The sequence below is a fragment of the Heterodontus francisci genome, chromosome 24, assembly GCF_036365525.1.
Source record: "Heterodontus francisci isolate sHetFra1 chromosome 24, sHetFra1.hap1, whole genome shotgun sequence".
NCBI classification, from domain to species: Eukaryota; Metazoa; Chordata; class Chondrichthyes; order Heterodontiformes; family Heterodontidae; genus Heterodontus; species Heterodontus francisci.
The window spans coordinates 19,237,501-19,255,395 of NC_090394.1; the positions used below are offsets into that span (position 1 = coordinate 19,237,501).

General features: G+C 45.2%; 1 protein-coding gene across 1 annotated transcript in view; it reads left to right on the forward strand.

Moving 5' to 3' along the window:
• LOC137383229 (group 10 secretory phospholipase A2-like) overlaps window positions 1-17,349 on the forward strand; it is a 65,825-nt gene extending 48,476 nt beyond the window's left edge. The window contains exons 3-5 of the mRNA XM_068055735.1: window positions 2,134-2,296; window positions 11,723-11,829; window positions 15,797-17,349. Coding sequence (XP_067911836.1) covers window positions 2,134-2,296; window positions 11,723-11,829; window positions 15,797-16,068 — 542 coding nt within the window. The 3' untranslated portion in view covers window positions 16,069-17,349. The remainder of the gene's footprint in view (window positions 1-2,133; window positions 2,297-11,722; window positions 11,830-15,796) is intronic.
• The last annotated feature ends 546 nt before the right edge of the window (window positions 17,350-17,895 follow it).

Consider the following 17,895-nt stretch of genomic DNA (forward strand, 5'->3'; position numbering starts at 1 on the left):
CTGAAAGAAGTACTGATCTTTTATAGCCTTAAAGGCGCACCGCAATATTTCCCAAGGAGAGAAAAAAAAGGATTGTGTGACACCTCCGCCCCTGGCGAAATGAAACGCCATTCCCGAAATGCATTTCATTGCAATGTAAAAAATAGAAATTGAAAAAACAGTAGCATTTTTTCCCCAATATATAGATATACAATTTTCAAAAATGGTAAGATTACAGCAATAAGTTCCATCAGAACATTTTTGGCTTTAAATTTTACAAAGGTTGTCCCGATTAGCCCACTTCAAATTTCCAAACATAGTCTGCCAGTTGTTTCGTTTTTACCTTCCAAGTGTCCCTATTGTCCATCACCTCAGCCAGGTCAATTGCACAGCTAGGAGCACTGGCCACTACTGGGTTCACTATTCTCTGAGAAGTTTTTCGAGTGCCCCTTAACCTGTGTGGCATCACTTAATACTGAAAAGCCCTGTCCGGTGCAACAGAAGCTGACTTTTCCTCATCTTGGTGTGTCAAAGGAATTTGACAGTATCCCTCCAATACATCTGTCTCTTTAAGACACATGGTTTTGCCCACTCTGTCCATACAGTCCTTTAAATGAGAATTTGGGTGGGAGTCTGCCTTCTTTACCGCAGTTACTTTTCTATAGTCTATGCAAGTTTGAGCCGACCCACCAGGTTTAGGTATCAAGACCATCTGCGAATTCCAGCTGTCCTGACTGGGTTCAACTAAGCTGTCCTTCAGCATGCATTGTACCTCTGCTTCCACTTGGGCCTGTCTGTCCGGACCTAAGCAGCAAGGATGTTGTTTTAAAGGAATGGTCCCTGCTGTACCCACATCATGTGTGGCTAAGATTGTACATCCCGGCTTATCCCTACAAACTCTTCTAAATGTTGTGAAAAGCCTGGTTTGGCCTTCACGCTGTTTTGCCTCTAAGTGCAAAAGCATATTGTCTAATTTTCCTAGCCATTCTGTATTCGCGAATCTGACAGCTGGAGGTTCATTCTGAGAATTTCCTAGGCTTGCTTCTGCCTCATCTTCACTATCCTTTTCTTTCTGAACAGTCCCGATTACCTGACGTATCTGTACTGGCTTATCCTCCTTCCTGCGGTAATATTGCTTGAGCATATTAATGTGACACAACCGATTCTTCTTCCAGAGATCAGGGGTGTCAATCAAGTAATCTACCTTACCCACTCTTTTGATCACTCTATATGGGCCACTGAATCTGCCTGTAATGGTAACAACACTAATACTTCATCCCCAGGTTGAAAATCACGGGCTTTTGCATTCTTGTCTGCCCATTTTTTCATATTGGCTTGGGATGCTTTAAGGTGTTCCTGAGCTATACTGCAAGCTTTTGTGAGCCTTTCCCGGAACACAGATACATAGTCTAGTATCGAAGATTCATTCTATTGTTCCAAGAATCTGTCTCTTATAAGTTTTAGAGGACCTCTTACTTCATGTCCGTAAACCAATTCAAAAGGACTGAAGCCTGTAGACTCATTCGGTGAGATTCTGTTGGCAAATAAAAGAATGTCTAGTCCTTTATCCCAGTCGTGTGGATATTCGTGACAGTATGTTCTAATCATTGTTTTGAGAGTTTGGTGAAATCTCTCTAAAGCTCCCTGGAGCTTGCTGCCTTAAAGAAGTTCTGTTCTTTTATAGCCTTAAAGGTGCACTGCAATATTTCCCCGAGGAGCAAAAAAACAGGATTGTGACACTGTCCACCGACAACAAAGAGAGATGGGGATGGGGGAAGTTGGGGCTGTTTTGTAATGGAAAAGAGGTGAAGAGGGTTGTATGGGGTATGGGGCAGCAGCGGTGCAGACTTTCCTTGTGAGGCCTGGAGTACCACTCTTGCTTCTCCTAACGTTGCTTTCAGTTTCATTGCCCTCAAAAGAACTACATATCAGACAGGGTGTATAATGGTTGGCAAATGCATTTCCTTCAGTCTTGCGTCTCTGCCGATGTCCAGTTTCAGCCCTACTGAGTTTGTCAGTGGCTGCAGGGGTGGGGGAGGATTGTGTTTGGTACATCTTGAAATTAATGCATTTTTTGCTGACAATAGGCATACTCTCATCTGTATTTATGCACATCAATGTCAGGGTGTAATTCTGTTTGTGGTTTTGAACCAGTGCATGTCACAGCCGTGAAAGAACACCACAGACGGCAAGCAAGAAGTATTTTGGATCTGGTCGGAATGCTTCGGTGTAGCACAGACCGCTCTATTTCGTACCTCGTGTATGGTTGTTACTGCGGAATTGGAGGGAGAGGCTGGCCACGGGATGGCACAGATTGGTAAGGAAGGCTACTATACTCTGAAGTTAATATGGGTCAGAATTTATTTTTCTTGGATTTAGTCTTTGTAAGTCGTCAAATTTATTCGTGAAGCCAAAGCCAGATCCTAGTCCTGACTGTGAAAACAATCTGACAAAAGTGCCACAGAACATAGATGCATAAGTTTCACACCCACTAGATCACCAGATAGTTGTCACGAATCTGCCTGGCACCAGCACCTGCTCCCACACAGTCCACAGCACCAAGATCAATAGTGTTTACAAACATCTATTCGCCACTAGACTTGCAGGAATAAGATTGCTTCTCCCAATGCTAATTTTGTGGTCTAAAAAGAGATTTGTAAAAGGTAACTGAAAGGTAGCAGTAATAAATCAGTAATTTAATCTACATTCTTAAAATAAGACATTTCTGATTATACTGTCTCCCTTCCTCCCATTCTCCAGGAATTGGTTCTTCCGTAAAGGTCTAGGGGTAATTTTAACTTTTATTGCAGGGAAAAAAGATTTAAATTACCCTGGTATTTTCTGCTTTCTTAAAAATATCTTTCACATGTTGCAAGCAGTATCTGACTTTGAGATGTTCGATACCTGCTGATCGTAATAATTAATCAAAGAAATAAAGACTTGTATTTATATAGTGCCTTTCATGACCACAGGATGTCCCAAAGCGCTTTACAACCAATGAAGTACTTTTGAAGTGTAGTCACTGTCGTAACATAGGAAACACGGCAGGCAATTTGTGCACAGCAAGGTAATGACCAGTTAGTCTGTTTTTGTGGTGCTGATCATTTAAAAGAAGAGCTTCCCGCCCCTACTGGAAAGTAGCTGAAACATGGAGCCTGCCTTATTTCTACAGGGTGGAAGGATTTATCTGCACAAATGAAAACCCATGGCTAAATGATTTCTAGAAATAAAAAGTACCACAGAAAAACGTCCCTTATGGTCATGTATGTGAAGGCACCATCGTGTGCATTACTGAATTATAAAGGATGTAAATAGGAGCAGCAGTAGGCCCTTGAGCCTGCTCCACCATTCAGCAAGATCAGGGCTGAATTTCTACATCAACTCCATCTTCCTGCCCTATTCCCATATCCCTTAAAAAAAAAGTATTATTGAAGAAATAGCACTGGAGTAAGTAAAAGGACTAAGAGTCCCATTAATCCTTACTGTTACACTCCAACCCCTTTGCAATAAAGGCCAACACCCCATATATGATGTAGTGGCAATGACGGAAACATGGCTTAAAAATGCTGAGGACTGGGTGTTTAATATTCAAGGATACAAAGTGTTCAGAAAAAGTAGGGAAGGAAAAAAGGGAGGTGTGATGGCAGTACTGATTAGGGAAGACATTGTATTGGTGGAAGGAGAGGATGTCCTTGAGGGGGCAAAGACAGAATCCATTTGGTTAGAGTTGAGAAGCAAACAGGGGATGATGACACTATTGGGGTTATTCTATAGGCCTCCAAATAGTGAGAGACATAGAGGTGCAAATCTGCAGGGAAATCACAGAGATGTGCAAGAACTATAGAGTGATAATATTGAGGGACTTTAATTCCCAAATATCGATTGGGATAATGTTAAAGTAAAGGGAAAGGAGGGAGAGGAATGCGTTCAGGAGAACTTCCTTGACCACTAGGTTCTCGGTCCAACTAGGAAGGAGGCATTGCTGAATCTGTTGCTGGGGAATGAGGTGGGCCAAGTGGACCAAGTGTCTGTGGGAGAACACTTGGGTAAGAGTGATTATTCTATCATAAGGTTTAGATTGGCAATGGAGAAGAGCAAGGAACAATCTAAAGTAGAACGTCCATATTGGAAGAGGGCTAACTTTAATGGGATGAGAGGGAATCTAGCCAGGGTAAAATGGAATAAAAGATTGTTGACAGAAAAAACTGCAATGGAGCAATGGATGATCTTTAAGGAGGAGCTGTTTCAAGAACAGGCTAGGTGCATTCCAACAAGGGTGAAAGGTAACAGAATTAAAGCCAGGGCTCCTTGGATGATGAGGGAGGTAGGGAATATGCTGAAACATAAAATGATTGTGTATGCTGCATGTCAAGTGCATTCTTCAAGCGAGAACCAGGCCAAATGCAATCAGTTGAGAGGAGAAGTGAAGAGAAAATACATCTGGCAAAGAGAGAATATGAGAATAGAACGGCAGTTAATATAAAAAGGGACCCAATAATCTTCTACCGACATGTAAACAGTAAGTGGATAGTAAGAGGTGAGATGGGGCCTATTAGGGACAAAGAGGGTGTTTATATGCTTAGAGGTGCAGGGCAAGGCTAGAATACTTAATAGGAACAGAGGAATATAGGAACAGGAGTAGACCATTCAGTTCATTGGGCCTGCTCCGCCATTCAATTAGATAATGGCTGATCATCTACCTCAATATGACTTTTCTGCACTATCCTCCTATCCCTTGATGTCAGTCTGTCGATTTCTGTCTTGAACATGCTCAATGATTGAGCTTCCACAGCCCTCTGGGGTAGAGAATTCCAAAGATTCATCACCCTCTGAGTGAAGAAATTCCTCTTCATCTCAATCTTAAATGGCCTACCCCTTTTATTCTGAGACTATGTCCCCTGGTTCTAGACTCACCAGCCAAGGGAAACATCCTATCTATGTCTACCCTGTCACATCCTGTAAGAATTTTGTAAGTTTCAATGAGATCACCTCTCATTCTTTGAAATTCTGGAGAATACAGGCCCGGTTTCCTCAATCTCTCCACATAAGACAATTCCACCATCGCAGCGATTAGTCTGGTAAACCTTCGTTGCACTCCTTCTAAGGCAAGTATATCCTTCCTGAGTTGAGGAGACCAAAACTGCACACAATATTCCAGGTGCAGTCTTACTAAGGCTCCAGACAATTGCAGCAAAACTTCTTTACTCTTGTACTCAAAATCCCTAGCGATGAAGGTCAACATACCATTTGCCTTCCTAATTGCTTGCTGCACCTGCATGCTAGCTTTTAGTGACTCATGAACAAGAACACCCAGGTCCCTTCGGACATCATCACATTTTGAAAGATAACCACCAATGCATCCACTATCTCTATAGCCACCTCCTTCAACACTCTGGAATGTAGCTCATCTGGTCCAGAGGATTTATCAACCTTCAATCCAGTTAATTTTTCGAGTACTACCTCTTTATTAATAATAATTTCTTTCAGTTCCTCATTTTCACAAATCCCTTGGTTCCCTAGTTTTTCTGAAAGATTTTCTGTATCTTGCTCCATGAAGACAGACACAAAGTAATTGTTTAGTTTCCCCGCCATTTCCCATTTCTCCTATCTCCAGCTGTAATGGACCCACATGTATCCTTGCTAATCTTTTCCTTTTCACATACCTAAAGAAGCTTTTACAGTCCGTCTTTATGTTTCTCGCTAGCTTGCAATCATATTCTCTTTTCCTTTTCTCTATCAGTTTCTTGGTCATTCTTTAACTTCTTTTGTTAGCCATGGTTGATTCATCTTTCCTGTTGGATTTTTGTGTCTTCGTATTGATGTTTACTAAGGAAGAGGATGTGGACGAAATATCGATGGAAATGGAGATGGTCAAGTTAATGGATGAGGTGAAAATTGATACAGGAAGTACTGGAAAGGCTGGTTATGCTTATAGTGGATAAGTCCCCTGGTCCAGATGGCTTGCATCCCAGGTTGCTAGAGGAAGTGGGAGTTGGAGATAGTGGAAGGGCTTGCCATAATTTTCCAATCATCCCTAGACATTTAAGAGGTGCCAGAGAATTGGAGAGTGGCAAATATGACACCCTTATTCAAGAAAGGGTGTAAGGACATTCCTAGTAACTAGTCTAGTCAGTTCAACATCTGCGGTGGGTAAGGTTTTAGAAACAATAATTAGGGAAAAAACTAACAGGCACTTGGAGAGGTTTGAATTAATTTGGGAGAGCCAGCATGGATTTGTAAAAGGCAGATTGTGCTTGACTAATCTAATTGAATTTTTTTGATGAAGTAACTGAGAGCATTGATGAAGGGAAAGCAATGGATGTTGTCTATGTGGATTTTAAGAAAGCGTTTGACAAAGTACCACATAAAAGGCTGGTTAACAGAATTGAGGCTCATGGAATAGGAGGGTCAGTGACAGCTTGGATAAAAAAAAATTGGCTTAAGGACAGAAAACAGTGAGTTTTGGTAAATGTTTTTCAGACTGGAGGATGGTAAACAGAGGTGATCCCCAAGGTTCAGTGCTTGGACTACTGCTTTTTTGATATACATAAATGACTTGGATATTGCAATAGAGTAAAATTTCAAAATTTGCCAATGATACCAAACTTGGAGGTGTAGCAGACAGCAAGATGATACCAATCTACTTCAACAGGACATGGATAGGCTAGCAGAATGGGCAGGCAAGTGGCAGATGGAATTTAATACACAGAAATGTGAGGTGATGCATTTTGGCAGAATGACTAGGGAGAGGCTATATAGTTCAGTTCGAAAGAGTGTCAGGGACCGAGAGACTTGGGGTTGATTTACATAAATCTTTAAAGATGGCAGGATATATTGAGAGAGTAGTTAAAAAAGGATATGGGATCTTGGGCTTCATAAATAGAGGTATTGAATACAAAAGCAGGAAGGTTATGTTGAATCTTTATAAAGCTCTGGTTATGCCCTAACTCAAGTATTGCATTCCATTCTGGTTACCACACTTTAGGAAGGATGCAAGGGTCCTTGAGAGAGTGCAGAGGAGATTTACCAGAATAGATCCAGGGATGAGGGATTTTAGTTACGAGATTAGGTTGGAGAAGCTGGGAGTTGTTCTCCTTGGAACAATGAAGATTGAGGGAAGATTTGATAGAGGTGTACAAGATTCTGACAGGTTTGGATAGGGCAGATAAAGATAAGTTGTTCCCATTAGCTGATGGTATGAGGACTAGGGGACACAGATTAAGGCATAAGACATAACCTTCCTGCTTTTGGGCAAGAGATGCAGGGGCTGTGAGCAAGAACCTTTTTGCATATCGAGTGGTACTGACCTGAACCTACTGCCTACGAACATGGTGGAAGCTGAGATGATGAATTCAAAAGGAAACTGGATGGGCGTTTGAGGGAAATAAACTTACAGGGCTACAGGAATAGAAGCAGGGAATGGGACTGATTTGATTGCTCTACAGAGACCTGGCATGGACTCGATGGGTCGAATGGCCTCTTTCTGTTCTGTTATGATTCTATGGCTATAATCTTGCCTTCAGAAAGTGGCCATCCTTGGAGGCAGGGGGAACGTAAAATGTCGAGTCATGATGTCTGATCAGGCTGCTGACGACATGACGCCAGAACGCCATTTTGTGCGCATCAGACGGCAAGAGAAATGGGAGCTTCGCTCGCCATATCATTAAAAGCAATTAAGGTCTACACTCATACACATGGTCCATCGCTACAGTCTCCGAGTCACCACCTCACACACGTACATATCGCATCACTGAATTGATACATTCATAAGCAAAAAGAGACATTTATAAAGGTTTAATGTACTAATCAGAAATTCACATAACTCAAATTCACATCTGTGAAGCCCAAGTGCTGCTACATTGATTTCTTACATTTTTTTCCAGTGCTTCTACCTGTTGCACCCACTTTGCTGCCAGCTGTGGTGGAGGCAGACTGCTGACCAAGCTACCCCTTGGCTTGAGATGACCTTGGTGGCTGTCCTCTGGCTGCCTGAAGCCGTGAGGACCCCTGTATAATGAGGTGCTCCTGAAGGGTCCCTGGAGCATCCTCCATCTTCCTGGCAAATTGAGGTGCTGGTGTCACTGGCAGAAGGGCCGAGGAGCCCCTGTCCGCATCAGGAGTGCCCTGAGAGGAGCCCCCAGATGCAGACTGCTATTGTTCCTCTGCCGTCGAGAGGCACAATTGGACCTCCCTGTTGACCTGAAAAGGATGAGAACCTAGTGGAGACTCCAGGTGCCTCATACCCCTATCGCGTTGCCATTGCTGCATAGAGCTCACGGACACTGCGATGGTGTGTAGGTCTGCGCACATCTCCGGCAGCCACTGGTTGGTCTGCTGAATCTGGCTCTCGATGAGAGTTGCTAATCTCCAGTAGAGGAAGCCAGATGCGCAGACGAGAGAGAAATGGCAGCACTCATAGCCTGGAAGGACTCCTCCACTCTCAGAGTAAGAGCACGTATACCCTCTGGTATCTCTGCCAGATCTGCACGCACCTCACGCTGCACCTCCAGCATCTTACAATTCATGGACAACTGCAGAGGCTAGTCATCAGCTTGAGGTTCAGCATAGGCCTGGTCTCCCACAGTCCTTGAAGTATCAGAGGTCTCAGCTGAAACTGCCCCTGGCAGCTTGTCCAGCACTTGTGCTGTGCTTCAACCAGGTTGTGACACCGAAACTCTACGCATGCTTTTCCTTACTGAACTGACTGTATCTGAGCTGGTGATAGATGTAAGGCAAGGATGTGTCACTGCACCCTCTGAGTTCTCCTCCTCCTCCTCAGAAGTGGTTGGATCTCCCCTGGAGATAACGCCTGGATATTGTTAGGATTTACTCGCAGGAAAAAACAGAAAGATCATGTCCGTGCGACACTCCAGACTGAAGGACTTTTCTTTGGCTGCAGCTTGGCAATATGTCTGTAACTTTGAACGCAACCAACCTTCATGATTGTCTTTTGCTCCCCACATGCCCGTAACCTGAGGAACTCACCCTCCTGACCAGGTGCTCCGGCCTCACCATCCGCGATGGATTGGCCTCCTTGATCACTAGCCAGTAGCAGTGCCTCTTCTTCCACTGATGTCGGTATGGCCAAAAGAGGCATGTCACCACTGGTCCGTGCCCTTTATCGGACATTGTGGGCTGCCTTCTCCTGTGGAGACACAAGAGACTTGTTTAAACTGTTGGACTTGAGAGACCACCCGCTCATCACTCTTGCTGTATGTTGCCTCTGGGGCCATTATCATGCAAGTGTTGGACTGGCACACGACTGCACCATTGTGTGGGTCAGATGTGCCAGGCACATGACCCATGACAGAGCTGCAGCCATTCCCTCCATCTGGAGGGCTTCCACGTTCCAACATCCACAACCACCCATCTGATTACGAACCAATGGAGACTGAGGTTTGCCACTCACCCTGGCAGAGCAGAGAAGGTTATTGACCTGCTTGTGGCACTGAATTCAGGTTCTCCAAACAACCCAATAGCTGCTTACCACCTCTGCAACCTCCATCCAGGTCTTCTTGGTAAGCTGGGTGGTCTCATTTGGTCTCAAGAGAAAAGAACATCCCACCTTGCTTCAGCAGCCTGGAGGAGGACATGTAGGGAGTCATTGCTAAACAATGGGGCTACCCAGGTGCTTGTCTCTGCCATGGCCACAAGCAGGTTAAAGTCCTCCCAAGGTGTAGCGGTGTAGCCTTAGGGTCGTGTAGGTTGTCCATGTCGTCAGTGGCAAGTGAATGGGTGCTCTGAGTGGTCTTGAGTACTGCTATCACTGCTTCCCGGTGCTCTGATATTTATGTGCAGTACCTATAAATCTTTGAAATGATGGTCTCAGTGCCACTGAAGGTGCTGCCAGCACCTTCTTCCAGCTCTTGTCCAGCTCTGACGGATGCCGACCTTCCCGTTCGCATGTGCCTTTTTACAAAAGTCTGTCAGCCAGCTGTTTTTCAGATGGCTGGCGCGCAATTGCAGCAGGAGTTGAGGTTGAAGCAGGAGGGTCTTTGCCACCTGCTTCGGCTTCCTGGACCATGACCCCAGTGGGTCGCGTTAAATTCTGGCCTATGAGACCGGTTGCCTTCTGTATCCGCAAGTTAACTTTCAAGGATACCCAAATCCCTGTGAATACTAACATTTACTAGTTTTCACCTTTAAAAAAAAATTGCTTTTCCATTCTACCTATCAAAGTAGATAATTTCACACTTCCCCACATTACAGACCATCTGCCAGCTTCTTGTCTGATCATATAGCCAGTCTACATCTGTTTGCAGCCCCTTTGCGGCCTTCTCACAGCTTACTTTTCCACCTAGTTTTGTATTGTCGGCAAACTTGGATATATTACACTCAGTCCCCTGATCTAAGTCAATGATAAAGATTGTAAATAGCTGAGGCCCAAGCACTGATCCTTGTGGCAATCCACTGGTTACATCTTGCCATCCCAGAAAATACCCGGTTATTCCTAGGCTGTGTTTTATTTATTCCCTGGCATTTGCTCAGTTAAGGCAATCTTGGGCAGGAGAGCAGTGGGCCTGCAAGAGGCTTTCGTGCTCCTGGGTTAGGACAAGCAGCATTGAGTTTGGATTCGTGTTATTGATTATTATCCAGTGACTTTTTCTGGTTAATTCATTTTGATAGGAAGAATGAGGAGAGGCAATATAAATTAAAGGATACAATTCTAAAAGGGGTGCAGGAGTAGAGAGGTCTGGGGGAATATGTGCACAGATCATTGAAGGTGGTAGGGCAGGTTGAGAAAGTGGTTAATAAAGCATATGGGGTCCTGGGCTTTATAAATAGGGGCAGAGAATATAAAACGAAGAAGTTATGAAAATCTGTGTAAAATGCTGGTTTAGTCTCAACTGGAGTGTTGTGACCAGTTCTGGGCACCACACTTTAGGAAGGAATGTGAAGGATTTAGAAAGGTTGCAGAAAAGATTCACGAACATGATTCCAGGGATGAGGAACTTCAGTAACATGGATAGATTGACAAAGCTGGGGCTTGGAGAAGAGAAAATTAAGAGGAGATTTGTTTGAGGCCTTCAAAATCATGAGCGGTCCAGACAGAGTAGATAGGGAGAAATTGTTCCCATTGACGGAAGGATCCAGAACCATAAGACACCAATTTAAGGTGATTGGAGAAGAAATGGCAACATGAGGGAAAAAAAATTTACGCAGCGAGTGTTAAGGATCTGGAATGCACTGCCTGAGAGTGTGGTAGAGGCAGATTCAATAGATGCCTTCAAAAGAGATTGAATAATTATTTGAAGAGAAAAAAAATTGTAGGGTTACAGGGAAAAGGTGGGGGAGTGGAACTAGCCGAATTGCTCTTGCAGAGAGCCGGCATGGGCATGTCAGGCCGATTGGCCTCCTTCTGTGCTGTAACCATTCGATGATAATGCATGTGTGTGCGTGATGGATGAGGTTCAGCTACAATGGTCAAATAATCTGCCAATACTCACTATCTAGGTACGCACATGAGCAATGGCCAGTGAGTAAGGTATGAGAGACACTCTTAAAATTGTACCCCGAGTGAGAATCAGTGCATTCAGAAGCAGAGGGGAAAAAATTGACAGGGAGGGGAAAGACCACTTCTCACTTGCTTCTGTGGCTGTAGGCAGACACTGGCATCCATAGAGACAAATCTTTTTGTGAGATACTAGCAGTGCATTTTGTCCCTCCACGCACTCATATTAGACTTAGCACCCAGCCAATTGGTTTATTTTTCTCATTTGTTTATTCCTCCTTTGTTCTGAAGGTGCTGTTTTACTCACGACTGCTGTTATGCGGAAGCAGAGAAAAATGGCTGTCATCCCAAGTCCGACAGTTATGACTGGTCTTGCATATACGGTAGTCCAAGATGTGGTGAGTATTTCATGACGTAACTCTTAAAGAGGTCGATTTTAACAGGAGGCAGGATTGGGATCAGTGCACGAGGCCAAGGTGAGCGGTGCATCCGGAAGTCGGGAACCAAGCGAGGCCCGGTCAATTTTTTAATGGCTGGGCCTCACTTACATGGAGCTTGTCAGTTTCCCAGGTGAACCCATTGCTCGGCCAGCACACAGGGGTAGGATTTCTGACAACAGGAAGCTGCCGCTGGGGACCCGCGGGAATGGTCACCAATCCTAAAGTAGGTTGATTGGATATAGGGAGGGCCCAGAGTGGGGGACGTCTAAGGTTTTCTTGTGGGGCCTGGAGGAAGACTTTACCCCTCCTGGCCCACAAGGAGACTTAAATAAATTTTTTTAAATTTACCTTACCAACCTGCTTCTGGCCCTTGATCCAGCAGGTTTAACCTGGTGGAGAAACCCCCATTGCTACTCCACTCAGGCCTCTGGTTAATATTACAGTTGGGCCTGATGACATCATTGGAGGCCACCTGCAGTTTTAAAGTAAATTTACAAAAGATGACTATCAACAAGAATGACCAGTATATATAGATTTAAAACAATTAGTAGGACATAGTTAAAAGTATGTGTCATGATACTAGATTAATAGGTAAAATAAGCTGTTGGATATTTCACTTCAGGTATTGAGAGTGGAAATGTTTTTTTGTCCTAGGCTTACCGAATGTTACAACATGACTTGTTTTAGTGCTTTTTCCTGTTCTGGAGACTGAAGCCACAATGTTTGTAACAGCAATTAGTGTGTCAGAATATTTGCCCTGTGTAACAAGCATTGGTAGTATTTGATGATAGAACAAAGAAAAAAGAAAATTACAGCACAGGAACAGGCCCTTTGGCCCTCCAAGCCTGCGCCGATCCAGATCCTCTATCTAAACATGTCGCCTATTTTCTGAGGGTCTGTATCTCTTTGCTTCCTGCCCATTCATGTATCTGTCTAGATACATGATGTTCTAATTTGTAATCAATTTTATCAAAATCAAATGCAAATTATATCTAACATTTTAGAAATGTGATGCTCCTTTTTTGGAGTTGAAGCATTCTTCCATGTTTCAAAAAGATCAGATATAGGATCAGTGTTCACAAAGAAGTTGTCAAGAAAACATGCTATGCCAAATGAAGACTTTAATTCATCGGTTGGAAACCTACAATAAACTTTTAAAAAGGAATGCTGGGATCCTACATTTAACTATTAAAAAGCTGGCAGACAAGATGGCCACCACAATTTGCATTGAAATACCTTACACTTCATAGGAAAGATGAATGTCTGAGCGAACCACCATTAGAACAATGCCTCATGAATTTGGAATCAACAACAGCTTCAATTCTAATGGCAACAGCTTCAAAGCCATCTTGAAACAATGAGACCAGGGGGAGATGAAGAATTTCAAGACTTGAATCTGATTAAATTGCAAATGAGGACACTGGACAATCATGTGACCACCTCCCCATCTGTGAAAAAGCTTGCAACCTTTTGCTACAAAGGGTCAAGCTGCTGAGACTGTGTGCAGAATGTAAGGGGTGCTCTCTCTCCCCTTAGCTCTCTCTCCAGGTGACCTTGGGGGCGTTCAAAGCTTGCCTGCTGGTTGGAAAAGATCGAAGACAAAGACCCCCGGGAAGAAGACCACCTGCTGCACTGTCTCCAAGAACATCTACTAATCACTGACTTCAGGATCACACCCTCAGCCAGAAGACGACTGAATTAACCGACACCACAGACTGTATGTTATTTTTACTTGTTCTGGACTCTAATCCAACCCAGAGCTATTCCTCATCACTCTGTAATCTATTTGTGTGATTCTCGTGTATGTGTGTGAGTGAAAGTGTGCGTAATTTATTATTTTATTTCGATCGGGTTTTTTTTGGATAAGTACAATAAACTCACCTCTTTCTTGTTTAAACTCAAGAAAACCTGTCCGATTGGATCACAACAAAGTAAAAGGTAAACACTCACTGAAGTGGTGAGCACATCCACTGTTTGAAAAGGAATAAACCCTGTTGCGGTCAAAGGGGAAGGACAAGAGGGGAGCCTTGCAACCCTTCCCCACGTGATCGTAACAAAGTCTACTTTGTAATAATGTGTTTGAGAGGGATGAATGAAGGAAACACTTTGGGGAGAATTTTATGGGCGGTGCAAAAGTGGATTTGGTGGTGTGCAGGGTGCTTTAATTTGGCTGGAGCTGTTTTTTTAGATTCCCGATGGTGGAATATTTTAGAGAAGTTAAGTCGCTGGCCTGTTGCAGCTTTCCAAGGTTCCCCAGAACAGTGGCGGATTGCAGCTTTGCATTCATTTACATGTAGTGAATACTCATTACCCTACGCATAGCTACGATTAAGTCCTACCCGCTAGTTTAAGTGAACGGCAAGTGATATTCCCATGCCACCTGGTTCACGATTGTTTCACTGTGACGTGCAACATAGTCGGATTTGTGCAGTTGACTCTCAGGTCTGTGCTGTTCTCTCTTTAACTCATTGGCAAAACGAACGCCAGCTTTGGAATGGATGTTTAGCTCCAGGCTCGGCACCAGAAAGGGTGATTCTTTTCAGAGGATGGTGGCAAAGGCATGTGAGGTTCTACATGGAGGAGCAGGTGAGGGTACTCGGGGAGGACAGGGAGGGGTGATCGGGTGCATGGAGGAGCAGGGGAGGGTACTCGGGGAGGACAGGGTGGGGTGATCGGGTGCATGGAGGAGCAGGTGAGGGTACTCGGGGAGGACAGGGTGGGGTGATCGGGTGCACGGAGGAGCAGGGGAGGGTACTCGGGGAGGACAGGGTGGGGTGATCGGGTGCACGGAGGAGCAGGGGAGGGTACTCGGGGAGGACAGGGTGGGGTGATCGGGTGCACGGAGGAGCAGGGCAGGGTACTCGGGGAGGACAGGGAGGGGTGATCGGGTGCACGGAGGAGCAGGTGAGGGTACTCGGGGAGGACAGGGTGGGGTGATTGGGTGCTCGGAGGAGTAGGGGAGGGTGGTCGAGGAGGACAGGGTGGGGTGATCAGGTGCATGGAGGAGCAGGGGAGGGTACTCGGGGAGGACAGGGTGGGGTGATCGGGTGCTCGGAGGAGTAGGGGAGGGTGGTCGGGGAGGACAGGGTGGGGTGATCAGGTGCATGGAGGAGCAGGGGAGGGAGGAGCGTGGTATCCAGGGTGTGCAGTGGTTGCTATTGCTGCTGAAGCTGGATGTGGGTGGCTGCGAGGATGCTGGGTTGAGCCTTACAGTCAGAAGTTAGTCAGCAATTGCCTAAAGGGAGGAATGAGCGCTGTCAATGTCGGAGACCTGTGGGGCAAATGCAGGGTACTGGCTGGCAAAGGGAACGGTCACAGTCAATGGGGCAAATGAATTCTGTAGGGGGGGAGGGTCAAAGTAATTTGGGCACAATATGGCATTATCCAAAAGAAGGTAAAAGGTAGTTTTTACAGGAAATGATTGCTGGGTACAGCAATTGCTCAACTGGGTATTCAACAATTTCATAGGGAGGGGAACAGAACTCGGCAACAATGTTCAGGTCGATTTGAGGAGGATCAAGGGTCAGAGTCGGCATGTCGATAGTCACAGGAGTAGGAACGAGGGGGAGGGATAGTGTGAATACATTGATGATTATACAGTACATGGTAATGGGGGGAGGTTCAAGGGTCATGGTAGCATTGGGTGGGTCAATGGCGATGGGTTCAGGCTGGAAGGTTGCAGGATGAGGTTGGAAGGTGGGGAGACTTGCCCTAAATTCCAAGCGCACCATTTTCTCCAACAATTGTGCAAACTACATGGCCACTCAAGGATAGCAAGGAGAGTGGGAGGAGACAAATGATAGTGGATGTGTCTTCTACCTGGCCGCAGTCTTAAAGCAGATGTTAGGGAACTGCTCATTGCCTCGATGTTTTAGCTCACTAGCAACAGACGGCTGAATCTGTTTATTGTTTATTTATTGTTCAGAAAAGCCACAGCGACAGGGTCTCATACACCCAATTTGTCTAGTACCACAGGAAGAAGAGCAGAGGGAACAACTAAGGAGGACTCTTTTCCCTCAACTCTTGATCAATGAGTGGCAGCAACAGACAGAACAGAAATGTGAGGATGGTCCAAATGATAACAGCCAGGAATGGCCTTATCGAAGACGGGCACTGGCACATCATCACATACTCAGAACAAGGACAAATCACCTTCAAATGTCAGAGAGGCAATGTCAGAGGCACCTAAGGATGTAACGTGAAATGGTCCCAGAAATTTGTAGGATCCTGCGGCATGAACTGCTACTGCTTGGGTTTGATGGGAATCCCATGCCAGTTGCCCTCAAGGTGACTGCTTCACTCAGTGTTTTTGCTGGTGGGTCCTTCCAGGGATCCACAGGCGACATATGTGGCATCTCACAGCCTGCGACTCATAGGAACATCAAAGGGGTGACCAATGCCCTTTCTCGACATGCCAATGCTTTCATCCACTCGCCTGTAGATGAGGACAGCCAGGCAGCAAGGTCTGCAGCCTTCAGCGCCATCGTTGGGTTCCTTACAGTGAAAGGGGTGATCGACTGTAGTCATGTGGCCATGAGAGCTCCCTGGGACCAGACTGCTGTTAATCGAAAAGTATGCTCTTTAAGCATATAACTGATTTGCAACCACAGAAGAAGAATCATACATGTTTGTGTGCGTTTCCCAGGGAGCTGTCACGACTCATACATTTTGAGACAGTTTATGAGGAACCAGCTGAAATGGACAAATGGATCCTGGGAACAAGGGTTTCCCCTTTGAAGATGGTTGATGACACCATTGCAGCATTCCCAAAGCACTGCTCAAGAGAGATACAATGCTGCTCACACATCCATCAGAGCCATCATTGAACACACCATTGGCATGCTGAACTACAATTCCATTGCCCTGACCGATTAGGAGCTCTTCAGTACGCACCGCAGAGGGTCCTGCACAACTTAGCAATTAGACATGGCAACGTTCTGCAGGTCTGTAGTTTTCCTCAGATGAGGATGACTATGAAGAGGGTGAGAAGGTGGACAGCAATGATAATGGTGCTGTCGTCAATATGATGGTCATGGAGAGACGTGCAAGAGACATCATGGAGAACCTCATATTTGCACTTTTCAGACAACATTAAGCCACTTCATCAAGGAACGTTGGGAGGAGAAACATAAATATGCCTATGCCTGAAGTCTTATTCGTTGCTGTTATCTGAAAGAAGCTTTGCTGACTTTGATGTGACCGGCAGATGAAATCTTCTATGGGCTACGATGGAACCAATAACACACCACTGCAGCAAAGTTAAATTGTGACCACAGAACCACAAATGTAAGGCAGGTCAGTAGTGAAAAAAGTGAATAATCATCAAATGACAAACAGCCATCATTGAGGACTGAAGGCTCAAATAGCAATGAGAAATGGACACTGGACATTTTCAGAGATGCTTTGCAAGCATCAGTGCGTTCCTGCCCTAGGCCTCCAATGACATTTTTGTTTTCATCTGAAACCAAGCAAAATATTTACAAGAGTGCATCAAATGTTAAAGTAAATAAAGATGTATTGAAAATTATCGACCAGTTGCACACTATTTACAATGCCCGTCCCACCTTCTTGATCAGAACTGTTTCATTTTTCATTTCTGCCACTACGTCTAGGTGCTACCCTGGCATTAGCAGCTGAAGTGGAGACAGTCTGCTCAGCGCACTGCCCCGTCGCTGTGAATGACTGTGACGGGCGTGCTTTGGAGAAATGGGGCCTTCATTGCTCCATCCTACTGGGAACCTACAGCAATGGTGCTTGAGTATCCCCCCTGTGCTTGCCTGCTGGAGGTAAGGGGGTCAATGCCAGTGGGAAGGTGCTGCTTACCCTAGGGGTGTCCTGAGAGGTAGGCCCCGGGGCAGCTGGCACACGCTGCTCCTCCATCTGTGTGCACGATGGTACCTACCTGTCTCCCTGAGGGGAAGGAGCACTCGTAGGAAGGTCCAGGTTTCTCGATCTCCTCTCGCTTAGACTCTGCTGCATGGAGCTCACGGCAACAGCGATAGAGAGCAGGTCAGATCTCCAATG